Raw genomic sequence first — 25,869 nt, forward strand, 5'->3', positions numbered from 1 at the left:
CCTGAGGCACTCCACTTGTCACCATCCGCCAATCTGAATAGCACCCATTAACCCCCACTCTCTGCCTCCTATTTGACAACCAATCCTCTATCCACGCTAGCACCCTACCCCCAACTCCCTGTCCCCTGACCTTCTGCAATAACCTCCTGTGAGGTACCTTGTCAAACGCCTTCTGAAAATCCAGAAAGACCACATCCACCGGCTCTCCTCTATCCACCGCCCTAGACACATCCTCATAGAACTCCAATAAATTTGTCAGACACGACTTCCCTTTAATGAAACCGTGCTGCGTCTGCTCTACCAAGCAATTCCTCTCAAGATGCCTCACTATTTCCTCCTTGGTGACAGATTCTAACATTTTACCTACAACAGACGTTAAACTAACCGGCCTATAATTCCCTGCCTTTTGCCTGGCACCCTTCTTAAACAACGGCGTAACATTAGCCGCTTTCCAATCTTCCGGCACTTCCCCGGAATCTAGCGACGTCTGGAAAATAACCACCAAGGCATCCACTATCACCTCCGCCATTTCTTTCAGAACCCTCGGATGCATTCCATCCGGTCCTGGGGACTTGTCCACAATCAGCCCTTCCAGTCTGTCGAGCACCTCCTCTCTAGTAACAGTAATGTCATTAAGACCCTCCAGTCCTACCGCCTTTCCATCTCTAACACCCGGCAAATTATTCACGTCCTCCTCCGTGAAGACCGAAACAAAAAAGTTATTCAAGACCTCAGCCATTTCCCCATCCCCTACCACTAAGTCCCCCTTCTCATCCTCTAAGGGACCAACGTTCACCCTAGCCAGCCTCTTCCTTTTTATATATTTACAAAAACTCTTGCTATCCTTTTTTATATTAAGCGCAAGCCCAGCTTCATAGTTTCTCCTACCCTTCTTTATCATCATCGTTGTCAATCTTTGTTGACATTTAAACCTCTCCCAATCCTCTTCTCGCCCACTACTCTTTGCTACTCTAAACGCTTTTAATTTAACACTTTCCTTCACCTCCTTCGTTATCCACGGCTTATTACCTCTCCTCCTACTGTCCTTTTTGACCATCGGAATAAATTTCTGCTGAGCACCAAGAAAGATCTCCTTAAAGATCCTCCACTGCTCCTCAGCAGACCTACCTTCCAACGCGCTCCCCCAGTCCACATTCGCCAATTCTTCTCTCATCCTACCATACTCCCCTCTATTCAAACAAAGGACACGTGTCCGGGAACCCACTTTCTCCTCCTCCATCTGCACCAGAAACTCCACCATACAATGATCATTCTTCCCAAGAGGATCCTTCACCGCAAGGTCCCTAATTCTACAAGCCTCATTACATAACACCAGATCCAAGATAGCTCGCTCCCTCGTCGGCTCCAACACACACTGTTCAAGGAAACTATCCCGACAGCATTCCAAGAACTCCTCGAGCCCACCGCGTCCAACATGGGTCGACCAATCTATATGTAGATTGAAATCCCCCATAACTACGGCTGTCCCATTCCTGCACGCCGCACTTATTTGCACGTTAAAGCCCGCCCCACCTCCAGATCATTACTTGGGGACCTATAGACGACACCCACCAGCGTCTTTCTCCCTTTGCTGCTCCTAATCTCTACCCACAACGATTCCACTTTCTGCTCCTTGGCTCCAATATCATCCCTTGCTACCACCCTGAAGCTATCCTTAATCAGCAGAGCTACACCCCCCCCCCCTCCCTTTTTCCTCCCGCCTATCATAGAACATAGAACATTACAGTGCAGAACAGGCCCTTCGGCCCACGATGTTGCGCCGACCAGTTTTTTTAAAAAAAAAACACTGACCCACTAATCTAAACCAATCCCTTTTCGTCCATAAACCTATCCATAGATCTCTTAAACGCCCCCAAACTAGGCGCATTTACAACCGCAGCAGGCAGGGCATTCCAATCCCTCACCACCCTCTGGGTAAAGAACCTACCCCTGACATCCGTCCTATAACTACCACCCCTTAATTTAAAGCCATGCCCCCTCGTGCTAGCATTCTCCATCCGAGGAAAAAGGCTATCACTATCCACCCTACCTAAACCTCTAATCATCTTATATGTTTCAATAAGATCCCCTCTTAGCCTCCTTCTTTCCAGCGAAAACAACCCCAAATCCCTCAGTCTCTCCTCATATGACCTCCCCTCCATACCAGGCAACATCCTGGTAAACCTCCTCTGCACCCTCTCCAAAGCCTCAACGTCCTTCCTGTAATGTGGGGACCAGAACTGCACACAGTACTCCAAGTGCGGCCACACGAGAGTTGTGTATCCTTCCTAAACACTTGATACCTCTGGACATTCAGCTCCCAGTCCCTGTCACCTTGCAGCCACGTCTCTGTAATGGCCACCAGATCATATCCATTCAGACCAACCCCATCCCGCCCAAACAGGTCCCACCTACCCCAATACTGATGCCAATGCCCCATAAATTCAAACCCATTCCTCCCACACCAATCCCTGAGCCACCCATTCACTTCCTTAATCCTATCTACCCTACGCCCATCTGCACTTGGTTCTACTCTTTAATTCCATTCCCAGCTTTTCATACTCCCTCCCCAGATCCTCAGTTCGCATTTTGCCTACGTCGTTGGCACCCACATGTACCACAACGACCGGATTCTCACCCTCCCACTCCAGGTTCCTCTGCAGCCCAGATGTGACATCCTGGACCCAAGCACCAGGCAGACAACACACCCTTCTGTGCACTTTGTCATTGTGACAAAGGACAGTGTCAATACCCTTCACCCCACTATCCCCAATCACTACTACGTTCCTTTTCCCCTTCTCTTTGCCTATGTCCTGCTGCATCACTGTACCGTGTGCAGTTTGCTCACCAACCTCACCTGCCTCGTCCTCGTCCTCGTCCACACTGGAAGCAAGAGCCTCAAACCTGTTATGCAGATTGAGAGGCTGAGGCATCTGCTCCCCGCCCTCCTTCCTCCTCTCCCCGCCCTCCTTCCTCCTCTCCCCGCCCTCCTTCCTCCTCTCCCCGCCCTCCTTCCTCCTCTCCCCGCCCTCCTTCCTCCTCTCCCCGCCCTCCTTCCTCCTCTCCCCGCCCTCCTTCCTCCTCTCCCCGCCCTCCTTCCTCCTCTCCCCGCCCTCCTTCCTCCTCTCCCCGCCCTCCTTCCTCCTCTCCCCGCCCTCCTTCCTCCTCTCCCCGCCCTCCTTCCTCCTCTCCCCGCCCTCCTTCCTCCTCTCCCCGCCCTCCTTCCTCCTCTCCCCGCCCTCCTTCCTCCTCTCCCCGCCCTCCTTCCTCCTCTCCCCGCCCTCCTTCCTCCTCTCCCCGCCCTCCTTCCTCCTCTCCCCGCCCTCCTTCCTCCTCTCCCCGCCCTCCTTCCTCCTCTCCCCGCCCTCCTTCCTCCTCTCCCCGCCCTCCTTCCTCCTCTCCCCGCCCTCCTTCCTCCTCTCCCCGCCCTCCTTCCTCCTCTCCCCGCCCTCCTTCCTCCTCTCCCCGCCCTCCTTCCTCCTCTCCCCGCCCTCCTTCCTCCTCTCCCCGCCCTCCTTCCTCCTCTCCCCGCCCTCCTTCCTCCTCTCCCCGCCCTCCTTCCTCCTCTCCCCGCCCTCCTTCCTCCTCTCCCCGCCCTCCTTCCTCCTCTCCCCGCCCTCCTTCCTCCTCTCCCCGCCCTCCTTCCTCCTCTCCCCGCCCTCCTTCCTCCTCTCCCCGCCCTCCTTCCTCCTCTCCCCGCCCTCCTTCCTCCTCTCCCCGCCCTCCTTCCTCCTCTCCCCGCCCTCCTTCCTCCTCTCCCCGCCCTCCTTCCTCCTCTCCCCGCCCTCCTTCCTCCTCTCCCCGCCCTCCTTCCTCCTCTCCCCGCCCTCCTTCCTCCTCTCCCCGCCCTCCTTCCTCCTCTCCCCGCCCTCCTTCCTCCTCTCCCCGCCCTCCTTCCTCCTCTCCCCGCCCTCCTTCCTCCTCTCCCCGCCCTCCTTCCTCCTCTCCCCGCCCTCCTTCCTCCTCTCCCCGCCCTCCTTCCTCCTCTCCCCGCCCTCCTTCCTCCTCTCCCCGCCCTCCTTCCTCCTCTCCCCGCCCTCCTTCCTCCTCTCCCCGCCCTCCTTCCTCCTCTCCCCGCCCTCCTTCCTCCTCTCCCCGCCCTCCTTCCTCCTCTCCCCGCCCTCCTTCCTCCTCTCCCCGCCCTCCTTCCTCCTCTCCCCGCCCTCCTTCCTCCTCTCCCCGCCCTCCTTCCTCCTCTCCCCGCCCTCCTTCCTCCTCTCCCCGCCCTCCTTCCTCCTCTCCCCGCCCTCCTTCCTCCTCTCCCCGCCCTCCTTCCTCCTCTCCCCGCCCTCCTTCCTCCTCTCCCCGCCCTCCTTCCTCCTCTCCCCTCCCTCCTCCCGCCCGCCCCCTCTTGTTCCTGACCCTTAGAGTTAGCCAGTCTAGGGGGGGTGGATGTCACTTGCACCCCATTGACAATGGCACCCTCTCTCCCCTTGATGAGGCTCAGTGTCTGTAGCTCAGAAGCCAGCTCATCTGCCTTGAGCTGGAGCTCCTCCAGCAACCTGCACTTACTGCAGACAAGGTCACTGGGATGGACCCTGGTGCAGTTCCTTTTACCAATAATCTAAACAAAACTGGCACGTAGAGTTCAAAGTGAGGTGAGAGTTCACAACAAGGAACATAAAAGTTTCTGCATCATGTTCTGGTTTCTGTCCTCTGTTTATGAAATTCAGGATCAGCCTTGTGGAGTTGTGATCATGCAATGTGAAATCTGCTTCATGCACAGGGATCTTCCCACAAGATGATTTCCCTCAAGAACTGTCGACAGATGAGGAGGATGAGGATTTTTGTAGAAGAAAGAGAAAGAAGAAACAGAGACTGGACGATGTATTGGAGGAGCAGCCGGAGGGTGTGGGTAAGCTTCACTGATTTACCAGATTGAGAGTGGGGTGGGGGGGTGGAGATAGGGCCGGAGTTGGGGGTTTATGTTTCGAGAAGCTTTGGCTGTAGAGTCAGTGCTCAGCTACCAACACTGTGACGCTTCAGGGCAGGTAGGATTCCAGGAGGCAGTCACACAACTTAGAATTGTCTTTTGATTGTATCCAGGGTTTAAACTAAATTGGCATGGCAGTGGGATTCTCAACAAAAGGAAAGCAAATGAAGGGCTGATAGGAGGCACAGTACTCAGCAACAGTAAATAAATAGACCAGATAGGCCAGAGCACAGCAGGGAGCGGGAAAAACCTGTTGGATTAAATTACATCGATTTCAGTGTAAGGGGGCTGACAAGTAAGGCTGATTAACTCAGGGCATGGATAGATACATGGAACTGAAATATTATAGCCATAACTGAAACATGGCTAAGGGAGCAGCCTTTTTACACAGAGCGTGGTACGTGTGTGGAATGATCTGCCAGAGGAAGTGGTTGAGGCAGGGACATTGACAACAATTAAAAGGCATTTGGACAGATACATGGATAGGAAAGGTTTAGAGGGACATGGGCCAAATGCAGGCAAATGGGATTGGCTTAGATGGGCTTTTTTGATTGGCATGCACCAGTTTGGACCAAAGGGCCGATCTCTGTCCTGTAGATTCTATGATAGGATGGAATGACTGAAAGACGGAGGTACAGGGATTAAGAAGGTAGAATGGAGAGCCTTCCACAATTGTCTATCAGGTTTGAGTCCCTGCAGCCTGTATGGATGAGAACGTGAGCTGCAAAGTGGATGAGCAAACTGTCAGTGGCACCCTGGTACAGGAAGCCATTCAAGTGTGGGGTTGGGTGTAAATAGGAATCGGGGATATAAACTCCCCTGCCGAGCTGAGAGTGTGTGTCCAGAAAGCTGCCTGGTACCAGAGTTCAGGATATCTGCTCTGGTCTGAAGAGGAAATTGGAGGTGGGGAGGACCCAGTTGTCATGGTCAATGTTGGTACCAACAACTTAAATTAAAAATGGGGTTCTGCGTTGGGAAAATGAGCAGCTGGATTAAAAAGTAGAATCTCAAAGTTAATTTCTGCATTATTTCCTGAGTCAGCAGCAAATGGGCACAGGGTCAGATTAGGGAGTTAAATGTGTTGATCAAAGCTGATTTGGGAGAAATTGGGTTTGATTCAGGGGTACAAGTACTGAGAAACTGTACCATTGGAACTATCGACACTGGTCCCAGCTTGGTTCAGGTGATCTGTCAAGTTATATTACTAGGATGGTCAAGAAGGTTTTAAGCTAAGTAGTGGGGGGGAGAAGGATCAAATGAGGGAAGATGTGGGGTGGACAGTAAATTCTGACCTAGCCAGCGATGGCACATCCAATAAACTGATTCAAAAATGAAGAAAATAAATGGGGACTTGTGGGAATGGTAACTGTGGATAATTTTAAAGGGAGCCTGGAGAATGAGTTTCTTAGGCCAGGGTGTCATTTTGGTCAGTGTAGACATGGCAAACCGAAAGGTCTCTTTCTGTGCTGCATTACACTATAATAGGGTTTAATTACAAATTGAGTTTGTGGGAGGATCTAAGATGAGTGTCACATGAAGACAGAGCTGGCTAATGTGAATTTGGAAATTGGGTAACAGGCAAGGCAGGAGAGGTCCAATGGCAGAATATTCAGCACAGATATATTCCAGTGAGGGAGAGACTCTACATCATCCATCAAAGGGAAGGATTTGTTGGATGATGAGTCTGGGAAAGGATGTCTCGATAGTTTGAGTCATGTTGAGATCAAAAAGGAGGAGGTGTTGGAGTTCTTGAGAAACATTAAGGTAGACAAGCTCCCACGTCCTGATGGGATATACCCCAGAATACTGAGAGAGGCAAGGGAGGAAATTGCTGGGGCCTTGAGCGAAATCTTTGTATCCTCACTGCCTACAGGGGAGGTCCCAGAGGATTGGAGAATAGCCAATGTTTTTCCTTTGTTTAAGAAGGGTAGCAAGAATAATCCAAGTAATTACAGGCCAATGAGCCTTACATCAGTGGTAGGGAAATTATTGGAGCGGATTCTTCAAGACAGAACTTATTCCCACTTGGAAATAAGTGAACATATTGGCGAGAGGCAACATGGTTTTGTGAAGGGGAGGTTGTATCTCACTTGTTTGATCGAGTTTTTCAAGGAAGTGACGAAGATGATTGATGAGGGTAGGGCAGTGGATGTTGTCTACATGGACTTCAGTAAAGCCTTTGACAAGGTCCCTCATGGCAGACTGGTACAGAAGGTGAAGTTGCATGGGATCAGAGATGAGCTGGCAAGGTGGATACAAAACTGGCTCGGTCAAAGAAGACAGGGTAGCAGTGGAAGGGTGTGTTTCTGAATGGAGGGCAGTGATAAGTGGTGTTCCTCAGGGATCAGTGCTGGGAGCTTTGTTATTTGTAATATATATAAATGATTTGGAGGAAAATATAACTGGTTTGATTAGTAAGTTTGTGGACAACAGAAAGGTTGATGGATTTGCAGATAGCGATGAGGACCATCAGAGGATACAGCAGGATATAGATTGATTGGAGACTTGGGCAGAGAGATGGCAGATGGAGTTTAATCCGGACAAATGTGAGGCAATGCATTTTGGAAGGTCTAATACAGATAGGAAATATACAGGAAATGGCAGAACCCTTAAGAGTCTTGATAGGCAAACGGATCTGGGTGTAAGAACATAAGAAATAGGAGCAGGAGTAGGCCATCTACCCTTCGAGCCTGCCCTGCCATTCAATAAGATCATGGCTGATCTGAAGTGGATCAGTTCCACTTTCCCACTCTCTCCCCATAATCCTTAATTCCCTTGTCTGTCAAAAACCTATCCACCCGTGACTTAAATATATTTAGCGAGGTAGCCTCCACCACTTCAACGGGCAGAGAATTCCAGAGATTCACCACCCTTTGAGTGAAGAAGTTCCTCCTCAACTCCGTTCTAAACTGCACCCCCCTTATTTTGAGGCTGTGCCCTCTAGTCCTGCTGTCCTTTCTGAGCGGGAAGAATCTCTCCACCCTATCCATCCCTTTCATTATCTTATACATGTCTATAAGATCCCCCCCTCACCCTTCTAAACTCCAACGAGTACAGACCCAGTTTATTTAGTCTCTCTTCATAGTCCAATCCCCTCATCTCCGGTATCAGCCTAGTGAACCTCCTCTGCACTCCCTCCAAGGCCAAAATATCCTTGCACAAGTGCGGCGACCAAAGCTGCACACAGCCCTCCAGCTGCGGCCTCACCAGTACCCTGTACAGTTGCAGCAAGATCTCCCTGCTTTTATGTTCTATCCCCCTCGCTATGAAGGCCAGCATCCCATTCACCTTCTTGATCACCTGCTGCACCTGCAGACTGGGTTTTTGCGACTCGTGCACAAGGACCCCCAGGTCCCTCTGCACCGTAGCATGCTGCAGCTTTTCACCCTTTAAATAATAATCCCTCCTATTATTATTTCTGCCAAAGTAGATAACCTCACACTTGCTAACATGGTACTCCATCTGCCAGGTCCTCACCCATTCGCTCAGCCTATCCAGATCCCTCTGCAGACTTTCCACACCCTCCGCAAAATTTGCTTTTCTACTCACCTTCGTGTCATCAGCAAATTTCGTCACCCTACACTCAGCCCCCTCCTCCAGATCATCTATATAAATGGTAAACAGTTGAGGCCCCAGCACCGATCCCTGTAGCACACCAATAGTCACCAACCGCCAATCAGAATAGCACCCATTGATACCAACTCTCTGCCTCCTATTAGACAACCAATCCTCTATCCACGCTAACACCTTACCCCCAACTCCATGCACCCTAACCTTCTGAAGTAACCTTTTGTGAGGCACCTTATCAAACGCCTTTTGAAAATCTAGAAACAGCACATCCACCGGTTCCCCTCTGTCTACCACACTAGTCACATCCTCTTAGAAATCCAATAAATTTGTCAATCACAACTTCCCCTTAACGAATCCGTGCTGTGTCTGCTCTATCAAACCATTCCTTTCCAGGTGCCTCGCTATTTCTTCTTTGATGATGGATTCAAGCATTTTTCCAACTACTGACGTTAAACTAACCGGCCTATAATTCCCTGCCTTTTGTCTGCTACCTTTTTTAAACAGTGGCCTAACATTAGCCATTTTCCAATCTTCCAGCACTTCCCCGGAATCCAGCAAGGTTTGGAAAATAATCACCAAGGCATCCACTATCACCTCTGCCATTTCCTTCAGAACCCTGGGATGCATTCCATCCGGTCCTGGGGACTTGTCCACCATCAGTCCCGTTAGTCTATCAAGCACTACCTCTCTAGTGACAGTAATCGCATTCAGGCCCTCAACTCCTACCATCCTTCTATTTTTAATATCCGGCAAACTATTCACGTCCTCCTCCGTGAAGAACGAGGCAAAAAACTTACTTAAGGCCTCAGCCATTTCCTCATCTCCCACCACTAAATCCCCCCTCTCATCCCCTAAGGGTCCAACATTCACCCTAGCCAGCCTCCTCCTCTTTATATATTTGTAAAAACTCTTACTGTCCTTTTTCATAATTGGCGCTAGTTTAGCTTCATAGTCTATCCTTCCTTTCTTTATCAACTTCCTGGTCATTCTTTGTTGATTTTTAAACCTTTCCCAATCTTCTAATCGCCCACTACTTTTAGCTACTCTGAACGCATCAGCTTTTAATTTAATACTCTCCTTTATTTCCTTCGATAACCACGGCTGGTTATCCCTTCTCCTACATTCCTTCTTTACCATCAGAATATATTTCTGCTGAGCACCGCAAAAGATCTCCTTAAAGATCCTCCACTGATCCTCAGCCGTCCTACCAACCAATCTGCGTCCCCAATCTACATTTGCCAATTCCCCTCTCATCCTATTGCACTCCCCTCTGTTCAAACCGAGGACACAGGTTCGGAACCCTACTTTCTCATCCCATGTACAGGTACACAGGCCACTGAAAGTGGCAATGCAGACGGAGAAGGTAGTCAAGAAGGCATACGGCATGCTTGCCTTCATCAGCTGGGGTATTGAGTTTAAAAATTGGCAAGTCATGTTACAGCTTTATAGAACCTTAGCTAGGCCGCACTCGGAATATAGTGTTCAATTCTGGAGGCCACACTACCAGAACATAGAACATTACAGCATAGTACAGACTTATTGGCCCTCGATGTTGCACCGACCAGTGGAACCAATCTAATGACCCTCTAACATAAACTATTCCGATGTTATCCATATGCCTATCCACTGACCATTTGAATGCCCTTTAAAGTTCGCGAGTCTACAACTGCTGCAGGCAGGGCATTCCACGCCCTTACTACCCTCTGAGTAAAGAACCTACCTCTGACATCCGTCCTATAATTACCACCCCTTAATTTAGAGCTGTGTCCCCTTGTGTTAGCCATCACCGTCCGAGGAAAAAGGCTCTCACTATCCACCCTATCTAACCCTCTGATCATCTTGTATGCCTCAATTAGGTCACCTCTCAACCTTCTTCTCTCTAACAAAAACAACCTCAAGTCCCTCAGCTTTTCCTCATAAGACCTTCCCACCATACCAGGCAACATCCTGGTAAACCTCCTCTGCACCCTTTCCAATACCTCCACAACCTTCTTATAATGCGGCGACCAGAACTGTACGCAATACTCCAAGTGCGGCCGCACCAGAGTTTTGTACAGTTGCAACATGACCTCATGGCTCCAAAATTCAATCCCTCCACCAATAAAAGCTAACACACCGTACGCCTTCTTAACAACCTTATCAACCTGGGTGCCAACTTTGAGGGATCTATGCACGTGTACCCCGAGATCTCTCTGCTCGTCGACACTACTAAGAGTCCTTCCATTAGCCCTATACTTTGGTGTCCTCCAACTTTGGTGTCGTCAGCAAATTTACTAATCCATCCTTCTACACCCTCATCTAGGTCATTTATAAAAATGACAAACAGCAGTGGCCCCAAAACAGATCCCTGAGGTACACCATTTGTAACTGAACTCCAGGTTGAATATTTCCCATCAACCACCACCCTCTGATCTGGAGGAGGGAACCGAGTGTATGGTGTCGAAATTTGCTGATGACACCAAGATTGGTGGAACGGCAAATTGCGCGGAGGGTGTGGAGAGTCTGCAGAGGATCTAGATAAGCTGGGCGAATGGGCCAGGAACTGGCAAATGGAATTTAACGTTGGCATGTGCAAGGTGGTCCACTTTGGTAGGAATAATGGTAGGAAGGACTATTACTTACGTGGTGAAAAACTGCAGCAGGCAATGATGCAGAGGGACCTCGGGGTCCTTGTGCATGAATCGCAAAAACCCAGCCTGCAGGTAGTCAGGAAGGCGAATGGGATGCTGGCCTTCATAGCGAGGGGGATTGAATATAAAAGTAGAGAGGTCTTGCTGCAGTTGTTTAGGGCACTGGTGAGGCCGCAGCTGGAGTACTGTGTGCAGTTTTGGTCGCCGCACTTACGCAAGGATATTTTGGCCTTGGAGGGAGTGCAGAGGAGGTTTACTAGGCTGATGTCGGAGTTGAGGGGGTTGAGCTATGAGGAGAGGCTGAATAAACTAGGCTTGTACTCGTTAGAGTTTAGAAGAATGAGGGGAGATCTCATTGAGACGTATAAGATGATGAATGGGATGGATAGGATAGAGGTGGAGAGACTCTTCCCGCTCAGAAAGGACAGTAGGACTACGGGACACAGCCTCAAGATAAAGGGGGGGAGGTTTAGAACGGAGTTGAGGAGGAACTTCTTCACTCAAAGGGTGGTGAATCTCTGGAATTCTCTGCCCGTTGAAGTGGTGGAGGCTGCCTCGCTAAATATTTTTAAGACGTGGGTTGATGGGTTTTTGATAAGAGAGGGGATTAAGGGTTATGGGGAGAGGGCGGGAATGTGGAACTGAGCCACGACAGATCAGCCATGATCTTATTGAATGGCGGGGCAGGCTCGAAGGGCTAGATGGCCTACTCCTGCTCCTATTTCTTATGTTCTCTGTCTTCTATCAGCTAGCCAATTCCTGATCCAAACTGCTAAATCACCCTCAATCCCATGCATCTGCATTTTCTGCAATAGCCTACCATGGGGAACCTTATCAAACACTTTGCTAAATTCCATATACACCACGTCAACTGCCTTACCCTTATCCAACTCTTTGGTCTCCTTTTCAAAAAACTCGATCAGGTTTGTGAGGCACGACCTACCCTTCACAAAACCGTGTTGACTATCCCTAATCAATTTATTTCAATTTATTTTATAATCTAGATGATTATAAATCCTATCCCTTATCATTCTTTCCAAAACTTTGCCCACAACAGAAGTAAGGCTCACTGGTCTATAATTCCCAGGATGGTCTCTACTCCCCTTCTTGAACAAGGGGACAACATTTGCTATCCTCTAGTCTTCCAGCACTATACTTGTAGCCAATGACGACATGAAGATCAAAGCCAAAGGCTCTGCAATCTCCTCCCTAGCCTCCCAGAGAATCCTAGGGTAAATCCCATCTGGCCCAGGGGACTTATCTATTTTCACACTCTCAAGAATTGCTAACACCTCCTCCTTATGTACCTCAATCCCGTCTAGTCTAAAAGACTGTATCTCAGTATTTTCCTTGACTACATTGACTTTTTCCTGCGTGAATACTGATGAAAAATATTCATTCAGTGCCTCTCCTATCTCTTCAGGCTCCACACACAACTTCCCACTACTGTCTCTGACTGGCCCCAATCTTGCCCTAACCAATCTTTTATTCTTGACATACCTATAGAAAGCTTTAGGGTTCTCCTTGATCCTATCCGCCAAAGTCTTCTCATGTTCTCTTCTAGCTCTTGTTAACACTCTCTTTAGCTCCTTCCTAGCTAATTTATAACTCTCCAGTGCCCTAACTGAGCCTTCATGTCTCATCTTTACATAAGCCCCCTTCTTCCTCTTCACCAGAGATTCAACTTCCTTAGTACACCACGGTTCCCTCGCTCCACCGCTTCCTCCCTGCCTGACAGGTACATATTTTTCAAGGACAAATGGATAGAAGGATGTGGAGGCTTTGGAGAGGGTACAGAAAAGATTTACCAAGATGTTGCCTGGTATGGAGGGCATTAGCTATGAGGAGAGGTTGGAGAAACTTGGTTCATTCTCACTGCAGCAATGAAGGTTGAGGGGCGACCTGATAGAAGTCTACAAGATGACGAGAGGCATGGACAGAGTGGATAGTCAGAAGCTTTTTCCTAGGGTGGAAGAGTCAATTGTGAGGGGGCACAGGTTTAAGGTACGAGGGGAAAGGTTTAAAGGAGATGTACGAGGCAGATTTTTTACACAGTGGGTGGTGGGTGCCTGGAACTCATTGCCGGGGGGAGGTAGTGGAAGCAGATATGGTAGTGACTTTTAAGGGGTGTCTTGATAAATCCATGAATAGAATGGGAATAGAGGGATACGGCCTCCGGGAGGGTAGGGGGTTTTAGTTCAGTCGGGCAGCGTGGTCGGTGCAGGCTTGGAGGGCCGAAGGGCCTGTTCCTGTGCTGGAATTTTCTTTGTTCTTTGTACATGATGGATGCACGGTCTGTGGCTACGTAAGGAAGTGGAAGATAGTATCAAATTGAAAGAAAACTGTATAATTCAGTTTCCTTTTTTCAGATAAAAAGAAAGCAGGAAAAGGACAAAAGAGGAAGAGAAATTGTTCCACGCAGAAGCTGCAGCCAGTCAGCGACAGGAATGAAGAGGCAGTAGTGGAGAATGGGAAAGAGTCAAGTAGCACAGAGCTGTTGCCTGTGAGGATAAAGAAGAAAAAATCAAGAGCGGTTAAAACTATGCCACTGGGTGATCCAGTTCATACCAACACATCAGAGATTACAGTTCAGACACCAGAAAGTTCTGTCTGTGGGAAACAGCTGTGTCCAGCTGTGCTGGGAGCCCAGCTCCTGGCATCTGATGTAGACTCTGTCACCCTAGCAACCAAGCCAAAGAGGGGCAAGAAGAGACAGACTCGAGACACCAGTGGGAGTCATTTGCCTGAAGAGATGGCAGCCAGTGAGCCTGTTGTTGGTAAAAAGGTGAAGAAAATGCTGATGAAGCTTGGCAAGCTGCAAGCCAAGAGGCAGGCGGCTGGTGATCAACCATCTCCAAAGCAAGAACCAAGCAGGAGAAAGAGGAAAGAGAAGGCACTGCCAGAGGGAGCAACCTCCAGCAAAAAAATCAAAATCAAAAGCAGTGTAAGTTGGGGAAGGGGGGATTGTCTCTCTGATGGGGGCAGGGCTGGGTGCTCTGGTTGGCAGATGGGTGGGGGGGGCTCTGCTGATGCTGGGGGAAGATTTGTCTCTATTGAACTGAATTGAGATTCAGTCTGTGGTGATTCCAGTTTTGCTGGGTGTTGGGATGATGGCCAGGGTAAAGGCTACTGATTGCTCTCTGGTGAGTCTTCTGTCTGCAGTTTATGAACAGCCTGGGGGGGAATGGAATTTGACCCATTTCCCCAACAGCACATAGTCACTGACTGTGACTGAGGTTCTGACTAACCAACCCAGCAGAGATCAGGGCTGTGTGCAGTTTTGACAGGACAGCAACTGAGGAAGCATCAGTCAAATTGTTGTGTTCTTAACCCAGTCTGTCCAGCTGCCCCAGTACTGAGTGTGCCGTACAGGGTGAGGGCTGTGGAGTGCTTGGGCTTTTTAAAATGTTCTGATAGATGGTGTGAGGACAGAGACTGAAATGTTACTGTGCCCCCAGGGTGATGCCGAACCTTGTGTTGGAACCCAGGCTTTGAATGCTGCATCCAATGAATTTCTGAAGTTTGAGAGCTCTGTGATACCAAAACCCATCTTCTTCAAGAAAGCGAAAAGTGCTGAGCCTGTTCGCAAACAGTGTAAAATGGTGAGAACATCTTTCCAGTTCTCTATGACTGATCATTCTCTCTGCTCTGGGTTGTGGGGGGAGCTCGGATGGAGGGAAGCTCTGGCAGGGTGGTGGGGGGAGGTGGGGGGTGGGAGCCTGGGCAGGGGACGGGGGGAGGAAGCCCGGGCAGGATTGGTGTCCTGCCGAACACGGAATCAAAGCTGTGTGGCTTTGCCCTGGCTCTGTGTGAAATGGCAGCCGTCTCGGGGAGGATTTTGGTTTTGCCCTCATCTTGTGATGTCAACAAGGGCAGTTTCCATCTGCGTTGATTCACCCCTCCAATAAACTCTGTACCCTGCATCCAAATACTTCAGAGAATGTTAGACTGAAGATTGTGGTCAGAATGCATCGTTCAGCCTTTTGGCTGCTCCCAATTTACAAAAACAATTTACTCTCACTGTCTGTTAAAATAACTTGTGCTTTTTTGCTCTCTGCTGCCACAGATTAAAATCATGTCAACCTCCAGTGCAAAGAAAGTCCGGTTTGGGCTGAAAAAGAACATGACAGCAGGTAAGGCTGAGCAGTGGGGATGGAGAATTACTGAGCTTTGAACTTTCTTCCCAATGTGCAGACTTTGCCAAGACCCTGACTGAGACAGGAAGCAGCTGGGCTGCCTCATACCCTGGCTGGAACTACCCATTATTTAAGAATTAGTGGTGGGACAGATCGTACAGTAGCACCTGGTGTCACGTTCTATTCTGGCCTTCCATTTGGTGTTTTTCAGCTTTGTGGTGCTAGAATTGAAGAGTGATGTAAAGCAGATTAGAGAAAGGTGTTGCCACAACCTAGATTTTAACAGAAGATTGGACATGATGTACGCCTGCTCCTGTGGTTGGGTTGCGTTCATGGCTGAGGTAGGATAGCATTGAGCAGAAGTACTGTCTCCATCATGTACTGTGAAGAACTCCAAGTATCCGGGCACACTCACATTTCAGGGTTAAATTCCATCTGCCACCTATCTGCCCATTTGACCATTCCATCTTATCTTCTTGTAACCCAAGACACTCCGCGTCACTGTTAACCACCCGGCCGATCTTGTGTCATCCACAAACTTACTAATCCTACCCCCAACATAGTCATCAATGTCATTTGTATAAAGAATAGGGCACCCAACACAGATCCCTGTGGTACGCCACTGGACACTGGCTTCCAGTCTCTAAAGCAGCCTCTGTTATCACCCTTTGTCTCCTCTAACTGAACCAATTTTGAACCCACTTTATCTAATTACTCTGTATTTGCCTTCTTTATAAGTCTCCCATATGAGACCTTTTCAATGGCTTTGCTAAAATCCATATAAACTATATCGACTACATTATCCTTGTCTGCACACCAAGTCACCACCTCAAAACGTTCAATCAGATTTGTTAGGTGTGACCTCCCTCTGACAAAGCCATTCTAATTATCCCTGATCAAGCTTTGCCTCAACAAGAGATAGATGCTCAGAAGTTTCTCTTGTACTTCTGTTTTTTTTTGTTTTTATTCCAATTCAGAGTCTCAACAAGTTGGGATGTTCCCGATCCAAGCTGACAAGACAGGGCTCTCACCTCCTGTCTTGGGCTTGGTCTACGTGATCCAAGCTGATTGGAGTAGGCACAGCTCCTCCTCCAAGGCTTGATCTCATTTGCATCTTAGCCGCTTTTAAAAATTGCTTTAAATGAAGCTGAAATGTAACCTAATGACTTCAACCAAGCCCAGCACGTCCATACTACATTTGATCTTTGGCAGGAAGAATAAAAAAGTGTATTTATAAATGGAGGGAAATTGCTGAACTCGGAATTCCGGGGATCTGGGTGTCCCGTTGTAAATCACTAAAAATGCTGTGAAATCTTGTCATTTTTTGCAAGAGGAGTGGAATATAAAAGGAGCAATGTTTTACTGCAACTGTACAGGACTTTGGTGAGACTGCAGCTGGAGTACACTTGTCTTCTCATTTAAGAAAGGATAGAAATGTGTTAATAGTTCAAAGAAGGCTCACTTGACTGATTTCTGGTGTGAAGGGGTTCACTGGGGTATTTACGGATATGGGCCAAATGCAGGCAATTGGAATGAGCTTAGTGGTTAAAAACTGGGCGGCTTGGACAAGTTGGGCTGAAGGGCCTGTTTCCATACTGTAAACCTCTGACTGATTCCTGGGATGAGCTCATGAGTAAAGATTGGACAAGTTGGCCCTGTTTCCACTGGAGTTTAAAAGAATGAAAGGTGAGACATGTAAGATGCTGACAGGACTGTCAGATACAGAAGAGTCCAGGGGGCAACTTTTCACACACCGGGGGGTGAGTGTCTGGAACAAACTGCCAGAGGTGGTAGTAGAGGTGGGTACAATTTTATCTTTTCGAAAAGCATTTAGACAGTTACATGGTATGATGGGTATAGAGGGATATGGGCCAAATGCAGGCAACTTGGATGAGCTTAGGGGTTTAAAAAAGGGTGGCATGGACAAGTTGGGCCGAAGGGCCTGTTTCCAAGCTGTAAATCTCTGACTCTGAAATGCTGAGAGAATGGTTCCCCTCATGGAGTGATTTGGTGAAAGTGTCAGTCCCAGGGGTGGAATGGTCTGTCGCATGTGAGAGTGGAGATGATGAAGCAAGGGAATGGAGTCGAGCAGTGAGAAGACCCTGTGCTGCAGGTGACAGGCTGGGGAGGGGGATGTACATGAGGCTGTTGGGATTCCCAACACAGCACAGGGATACAAAGCTGACAGAAAAGAAACAGGCGAAAAGATGGACCTCGACTGGGGGGTAAGCGCTCACGAGCCTGAGAGAATATAGGTGGCCTCAAGATGAAAGATAACTGATTGGAACTGAGCAAGATGGAAAAATCATTTCCAGGAGCAAAGAAGGCAGCAGAATAACAAACTCCCCATGAAATACAATGACACATTTACAATTGCCAGATGCAGTGATATCACGGAGATTGAGATATCAGGGTGTGTGGGACCCGTACCCCAGTGAGAGTCAGTGTGTGTGTGGGACCCGTACCCCAGTAAGAGTCAGTGTGTGTGGGACCCATACCCCAGTGAGAGTCAGTGTGTGTGGGACCCGTACCCCAGTGAGAGTCAGTGTGTGTGGGACCCGTACCCCAGTGAGAGTCAGTGTGTGTGGGACCCGTACCCCAGTGAGAGTCAGTGTGTGTGGGACCCGTACCCCAGTGAGAGTCAGTGTGTGTGGGACCCGTACCCCAGTGAGAGTCAGTGTGTGTGTGGGACCCGTACCCCAGTAAGAGTCAGTGTGTGTGGGACCCGTACCCCAGTGAGAGTCAGTATGTGTGGGACCCGTACCCCAGTGAGAGTCAGTATGTGTGGGACCCGTACCCCAGTGAGAGTCAGTGTGTGTGGGACCCGTACCCCAGTGAGAGTCAGTGTGTGTGGGACCCGTACCCCAGTGAGAGTCAGTGTGTGTGGGACCTGTACCCCAGTGAGAGTCAGTGTGTGTGGGACCCGTACCCCAGTGAGAGTCAGTGTGTGTGTGGGACCCGTACCCCAGTGAGAGTCAGTGTGTGTGGGACCCGTACCCCAGTGAGAGTCAGTGTGTGTGTGGGACCCGTACCCCAGTGAGAGTCAGTGTGTGTGGGACCTGTACCCCAGTGAGAGTCAGTGTGTGTGGGACCCGTACCCCAGTGAGAGTCAGTGTGTGGGGGACCCGTACCCCAGTGAGAGTCAGTGTGTGTGGGACCCATACCCCAGTGAGAGTCAGTGTGTGTGTGGGAGCCGTACCCCAGTGAGAGTCAGTGTGTGTGGGACCCGTACCCCAGTGAGAGTCAGTGTGTGTGTGGGAGCCGTACCCCAGTGAGAGTCAGTGTGTGTGGGAGCCGTACCCCAGTGAGAGTCAGTGTGTGTGGGACCCGTACCCCAGTGAGAGTCAGTGTGTGAGGGACCCGTACCCCAGTGAGAGTCAGTGTGTGTGGGACCTGTACCCCAGTGAGAGTCAGTGTGTGTGTGGGACCCGTACCCCAGTGAGAGTCAGTGTGTGTGTGGGACTCGTACCCCAGTGAGAGTCGGTGTGTGTGGGGTAAAAATATAATTGGGGGCATGAGGTTTTGTAAACTCAGTGTTGATGTGGAATTGAAAAATATCTTTGAAGTTTGTTGAATATTTTTAAAAGTTTATTTCTGGTTTCAGAATTTAAAAGGACTGACAAAAGTATTTTAGTGAGCCCCGAGGGACGTTCCCGGATTGCATTTGACCCAGAGCAGAGGCCTCATCACAGCGTGTTAAAGTCCAACTCAACACCGACCTCCTCCCCTATGCTCAGAGTAAAGCGTGCTTCAATGTCAGCAAGAGGACGGCCTCAAACCATGGACAGTCTCTGAGTGTCTCACAGCCACATTCAATACATATCATTTATATTTCCAGTAAAATTTGTCTGATGAACTTTAAATGTGCAGACTTGGATGATGGGGTTTGAGTTCTTGTCTCACTCAGCTGCTTGAGAGAATATTTACTGTGGGGTGCTCAGTCCTTACACTCTGTACGGTTAGAGGGTCCGCACCAGTAATGCAGACCCAGAGAGGTGGTGACACAGTTGAATACACTCACTGTCCTGACTTGGAAATATATCACCGTTCCTTCATGGACTGCAGTGGTTTAATAAGGCAGCTCAGCAACATCTCGAGGGCAATCACATGTGGGCAGTAAGTGCTGGCCAAACCAATGACATCCATATCCCTTGAATGAATTTAAAAATAAATAGAAATTTAGAAGGGATTTGCCCAGGGAGCCCACTGCATCGGCCCCATGAAGTCTCACAGCACAAGGATGAAGATGGGCATGGAAACCTGATTACCATGGAACAGGTGATGGATCAGTACTCAATGTTCAGTACCACATGGCAGAAACACTGAGGGTGGCAAGGATCAGAGTGAACTCGGTGGGGAACTTGAATTGGATTAAGGAGAACCCCAAGGCGTTCTACAAATATGTGAAGAGTGAAAGGATGAGATGTGAAGGGATAGGACCTATAAAAGGTGAAGGGGGAAAAGTCTGTGTGGAACCAGTAGAAATAGCAGAAGTGCTTAATGAATACTTTGCCTCGGTATTCACAGTGGAAAATGATCTGGGTGGTTGTACTGCAGGTTTGCGGTGGACTGAAAAGATTGAGTATGTGGATGTTAAGAAAGAGGACGTGTTGGAACTTTTAAATTCTGTCAAGATAGATAAGTCATTGGGACCGGATGGGATGTACCCCAGGTTACTGTGGGAGGCGAGGGAAGTGATTGCAGAGCCCCTGGCGATGATCTTTGCATTGTCGATGGAGACGGGAGAGGTTCCGGAGGATTGTGGATGTGGTTCCTATTTTCAAGAAAGGGAATAGGGATAACCCGGGAAATTACCGACCGGCGAGTCTGACCTCAGTGGTTGGTAAGTTGATGGAGAGGATACTGAGGGACAGGATTTATGAACATTTAGAGAAGTTTAGTACGATCAGAAGTAGTCACCGCGGCTTTGTCAAGGGCAGGTCGTGACTTACGAGCCTAGTTGAGTTCTTTGAAAATGTGACTGAACACATTGACAAAGGAAGAGCAGTGGATGTGGTTTACATGGACTTCAGCAAGGCATTTAATAATGTCCCCCGTGCAAGACTTCTTGAAAAAGTGAGAGGGCATGGAATCCAAGGGGCTTTGGCCTTGTGGATCCAGAACTGGCTTGCCTGCAGAAGGCAGAGAGTGGTTGTGGATGGGTCTTCTGCATGGAGGTCAGTCACCAGTGGAGTGCCCCAGGGATCTGTTCTAGGACCCTTGCTGTTTGTCATTTTCATAAATGACCTGGACGAGGAAGTGGACGGATGGGTAAGTAAGTTTGCCGACGACACAAAGGTTGGTGGTGTTGTGGATAGTCTGGAGGGATATCAGAAGTTGCAGCGTGACATAGACAGGACAATACCCTTGTCAGACCCCACTTGGAGTACTGTGCGCAGTTCTGGTTGCCTCACTACAGGAAGGATGTGGAAGCTATTGAAAGGGTGCAGAGGAGATTTACAAGGATGTTGCCTGGATTGGGTGGCATGCCTTATGAAGATAGGTTGAGGGAGTTAGGTCTTTTCTCCTTGGAGAGACGAAGGATGAGAGGTGACCTGATAGGTTTATAAGATGTTGAGAGGTATAGAACATTACAGCACAGTACAGGCCCTTCGGCCCTCGATGTTGTGCCGACCAGTGGAACCAATCTAATGACCCTCTAACCTAAACTATTCCAATGTTATCCATATGCCTATCCACTGAACATTTGAACAGCCTTAAAGTTGGCGAGTCCACAACTGCTGCAGGCAGGGCATTCCATGCCCTTACTACCCTCTGAGTAAAGAACCTACCTCTGACATCCATCCTATAACTATCACCCCTCAATTTAAAACTATGTCTCCTCGTGTTAGCCATCACCATTCGAGGAAAAAGGATTTCACTGTCCACCCTATCCAATCCTCTGATCATCTTGTATGCCTCAATTAGGTCACATCGTAACCTCCTTCTCTCTAATGAAAATAACCTCAAGTCCCACAGCCTTTCCTCATAAGACCTTCCCACCATACCAGGCAACATCCTGGTAAACCTCCTCTGCACCCTTTCCAATGCCTCCACGTCCTTCTTATAATTCGGCGACCAGAACTGTACGCAATACTCCAAGTGCGGCCGCACCAGAGTTTTGTACAGTTGTAACATGACCTCACGGCTCCGAAATTCAATCCCTCCACCAATAAAAGCTAACACACTACGCCTTCTTAACAACCTTATCAACCTGGGTGCCAACTTTCAGGGATCTATGCACGTGTACCCCAAGATCTCTCTGCTCGTCAACACTACTAAGAGTCCTTCCATTAGCCCTATATTCTGTACTCCTGTTACTCTTACCAAAGTGAATCACCTCACACTTTTCCGTATTAAACTCCATTTGCCACCTCTCCAGCTCTGCAGCTTATCTAAGTCCCTCTGCACACTGTAACATCCATCCTCACTGTCTACAACTCCTCCAACTTTGGTGTCGTCAGCAAATTTACTAATCCATCCTTCTACACCCTCATCTAGGTCATTTATAAAAATGACAAACAGCAGTGGCCCCAAAACAGATCCTTGAGGTACACCACTTGTAACTGAACTGTATAGATCAGGTGGAATCTCGGAGGCTATTTCTCAGGGCTGAAATGGTCGCTACAAGAGGACACAGGTTTAAGGTGCTGGGGAGTAGGTAGAGGAGATGTCGGGTAAGTTTTTCACTGAGGGTGGTGGGTGAGTGGAATCGGCTGCTGTCGGTGATGGTAAAGGCGAACTTGTTGGGGTCTTTTTTAATAGACTTCTGGATGAGTACATGGGATTGAGAGTTATAGATAGGTTTGGTAGGTAGGGATATGATCAGCACAACTTGTGGGCCGAAGGGCCTGTTTGTGCTGTAGTGTTCTATGTTCTATGAATGTCTATCATAGCGGGGGGGCCTCAGTCGTAGCAGTACCAGACAGAACTGGCCGCACCCTCAAGGGTAGAGCTGTTAGACTGGCCCCGTGAGAGATGGTGAGGGAACCAACGAGGCAAAAATGTTTGTGACCTCACTGACCTGCCTTCACATCTGTCCATGACAGTCTCAGTAAGAATGATCATTGCACTGTCCTTGTGGAGACAAAGTCCTGCCTTCACATTGAGAGTACCCTCCATTGTGCTGTTTGGTGTTATCACTGGGATAGACTTGAGTTTCTAGGCACATCTAACACCTCAAGATTGGGCATCTATGAGACATTATGGGGCCATTAGCAGCAGTGGAATTTTACTCCAGCACAATCTGTAACCTCATGGCCCAGTGTATCCCCCACCCAACCATTGCCAAGGGATCAATCCTGGTTCAATGAAGAATCGGAACATGGAAAATCTACAGTCCAGAAGGAAGCCATTCGGTCCATCAACTCTGCACTGACAACGTTCCCACTCAGGCCCTGTTCCTGTAACCCCACATATTTACCCTGTTAATATCTCTTGATATACATCCTGGGACAATAAGGGGCAATTTTAGCATAGCCAATCAATCTAACCCGCACATCTTTGGAGTGTGGGAGCAAACTCAGCAAAGACAGTGACCCAAACTGGGAATCAAACCTGGGTCCATGATTTTGAACTGAGACGCAGGAGGGCATGCCAGGAGTAGCACCCAGGCACACTAATTATATTGTCAACTGGTGAAGCTCCAACACAGGCTTATTTGTTGGAAAACAGCATACGCAGCAAGTGATAGACAGGGTTAAGCAATGTAACACCAACTGATCGACTCTCAGCTCTGCAGTCCTGCCACCTCCAGCTGTGACTGGTGGTGGACAATTAAACAAACAACTCACTGGAGGAAGCGGCTCCACAAATATCCCCATCCTCAGTGATGGAGGTGCCCAGCACATCAGTGAAATAGACAAGGCAGAAGCATTCACAGCAATCTTCAGCCAGAAGTGCTGAGTGGATGATCTATCTCAGCCTCCTCCAGTCATCCCCAGCATCTCAGATGTCAGTCTCCAGACAAATCAATTCATTCTGTATGTCAACTCTGCCTTGTCCTGTTTCTCATTCATTGTGCGCTTGTTTCTTCCCATTCAAACTCTTCACTGCAATGATTTATAGATTACCAGGTTGTATTTTAGCAAATCCCTTTAATGATACCTTAGCATAAGTGGACTTTGGGCAGAGATTCTAAGTGCTCCTGATACAATAATTCTTAATGCTATTCTTCAAGTGAATAGTTAACTGCACCAGTTTACTTGCACTTTGTCCTTACGTGTGATGCAATCTGATTCCTTTATTCCTTTTAATGCAGTAAAAGCCTTGATTTCAACACATCTTTTTCCTCATGCTGTACCAATATGGGTGGCACAGTGGTTAGCACAGCTGCCTCACAAAAGCCTGAAATTGATTCTGCCTCTGGTGACTATGGGGTTTGCACGTTGTCCCTGTGTCCGAGTGGGTTTCCTCCAGGTATTCCAGTTTCCTCCCACATTCCAAGCATGCCAGTTAGGTAGACTGGCCATGATAAATATGCAGGGTTACAGGAAGAGAGGGGGTCACGTACCTGCACTTGGTGCCTGGTTCCAGTTGAAACAGAACAGCAGAAAATGCTGGAAAAACTCCATTGGTCAGGCAGCATCTGAGAGAAAGTTAACATTTTGAATTCAATGTGATTCCAATTTGGAACTCAGGAAGTCACAATGGACATGAAGATGAACTTTCTCCACAGATGCTCCTGGAGCTGCTGAACTTTTCCAGCATCTGCTGATTTGAGCTTGCTTTTCAGTTTTGTGCATTTCTGAAACTGACTATGGATCTGGAACTTGAGAGGGGTTGGAGTTAACAGCAAATCCAAACAGCTCAGCATATCAAAAATGAAAGGATTTCCTGTCATTTCAGAAAGTTGTCAGTGAAAATCCAAGGTAGTTACGTCAATGAAGACATTTGTTTTTGAAATACAGGGTCAGTGAACACTATTAATGTCACTGATTCAAGCTGATTCCTCTGATGGTATGTGCAAAACAAGGGATTACCAATCCCTGAACTCATTTAAACACCATCTCCTACCCAAGAAGAATGTAAGCTTGTACTTCTGCTTAATCAGAGTTTGTATAGCATCAAGGGCACAGCTATTTCTGTCTTGTTTTAAAAACATTGCAGTTTTCTCCGAGTGATATCCTGTGTCCCCCACACCGTGTTTCCACCTCTATCACGTTAAGCTGTACGCCAAGAAACTGATTTCAAGTTGGTCCCTGGCGGCTGTTCCTACGCTCACTGAGCCAGGGCTTTCAGGGCCTTGCATCCTGTTGGGGTTTCCAGTTTGGTTTCGTTCAGACTTGTCTCAGAATGGGAGTCTCTTACATATCAATACAAAATATTGACCGAGTCATAAACATCTTTAATTAGACAAGATGTTGCAGTGTGTTTTTAAATCAGCAATAGACCCTGAGCTATGGAGGAGGTAATTGAAATGTGAGCATGCAGGAGAAGGAGTTAATATTTAAAGGATATCAGAGGTGATTTTAACCTCCTCGGGGCCTTGTTGAATGCAGAAATATATAATTATTTAAGACAAGATGTGAACATCTTTTCTGAGAGCAGTGTCTTTGGAATGCTGTTCCTCAAAAGGCAATGGAAGCAGTCGGAGCAATTCCCCCAGTTCTCTGTAGCATGACACTAGTCTATGTCAGAAGATGGTTTGTGGGAAGAGTGTTCACCTGAATTTGCCCTTAACTGGCTTACATCTGAATAGACCACAAAATGTTGCTAACTAAACGAAAGCAGTATGTCAAATCAGTCCTACTTTCTGAAGGGAACTTTATGATTTGTACTTTCAGTATATGAATATTTCCTCCTGCACTGCTCAATCATACATTGCTCAGAGGGTGAGGGAACAGATAAGAGGCAGGATGGCAACACTGCGACACATTACAGAAACATTAACAATGGATTACAGAACCAAATCGTGTTTGGAACATCTGCAATCATTTCATTTTGATCATGGTGAGGAAACAGTTCTTGGGCGAAAAGCTGATTGTAAATGGAATGAGTTAGGTTGATCTCTGAATGGTGGTAGGTCAGATACTGAGTCATCACCAGGCTGGAAGTTTTAGCCATGTATTCATCACTTCATATTCCCGGATTCACTGGACTTTTGGAAGTAATTGAGCTGTGTTCTTTGGGCATTGGGATATCACCCATCCTTGGATTGGTTTGATTTTAATCGAGGAATCTGAATGGTAAAACTGAAAAGTCCTTTGTAAAGTAGGTAACGTTTTTCTTGTTTTGTCCCTGCATCTCACAATATTAGTTATTAATTATTCAGGTTTTTGACAAATGTTGACCAAAACAACAGCAGAACTATAATCCCACTCCCTTTTCTCATCAAAACAAGAACAGAAAATCTCTGCGGGTTTGACAGCATCTGTGGAGAGAGAACACAGCCAACGATTTGAGTCTAGACAAATGATCCTTTGTCTCCACAGATACTAGAGGGCACAGCCTCAAGGTAAGAGGGGGGGGCAGTTTGGAACGGAGTTGAGGAGGAACTTCTTCACTCAAAGGGTGGCGAATCTGTGGAATTCTCTGCCCGTTGAAGTGGTGGAGGCTGCCTCACTAAATATATTTAAGACGCGGGTTGATGGGTTTTTGG

The 25,869-nt window shown here is 48.2% G+C and overlaps 1 protein-coding gene across 2 annotated transcripts in view; it reads left to right on the forward strand.

The window, feature by feature from the left end:
- rrp1 (ribosomal RNA processing 1) overlaps positions 1-19,136 on the forward strand; it is a 36,524-nt gene extending 17,388 nt beyond the window's left edge. For both annotated transcript variants that reach the window (XM_080183162.1, XM_080183163.1), the window contains 5 exons: positions 4,727-4,855; positions 13,503-14,077; positions 14,592-14,735; positions 15,200-15,266; positions 18,874-19,136. In XM_080183162.1, the coding sequence (XP_080039288.1) occupies positions 4,727-4,855; positions 13,503-14,077; positions 14,592-14,735; positions 15,200-15,266; positions 18,874-19,064 (1,106 nt within the window). In that variant the 3' untranslated portion in view covers positions 19,065-19,136. The remainder of the gene's footprint in view (positions 1-4,726; positions 4,856-13,502; positions 14,078-14,591; positions 14,736-15,199; positions 15,267-18,873) is intronic.
- The last annotated feature ends 6,733 nt before the right edge of the window (positions 19,137-25,869 follow it).

The sequence above is a fragment of the Carcharhinus amblyrhynchos genome, unplaced genomic scaffold (genome assembly GCF_965287045.1).
Source record: "Carcharhinus amblyrhynchos unplaced genomic scaffold, sCarAmb.v2.hapA chromosome_169, whole genome shotgun sequence".
Classification (NCBI taxonomy): Eukaryota; Metazoa; Chordata; class Chondrichthyes; order Carcharhiniformes; family Carcharhinidae; genus Carcharhinus; species Carcharhinus amblyrhynchos.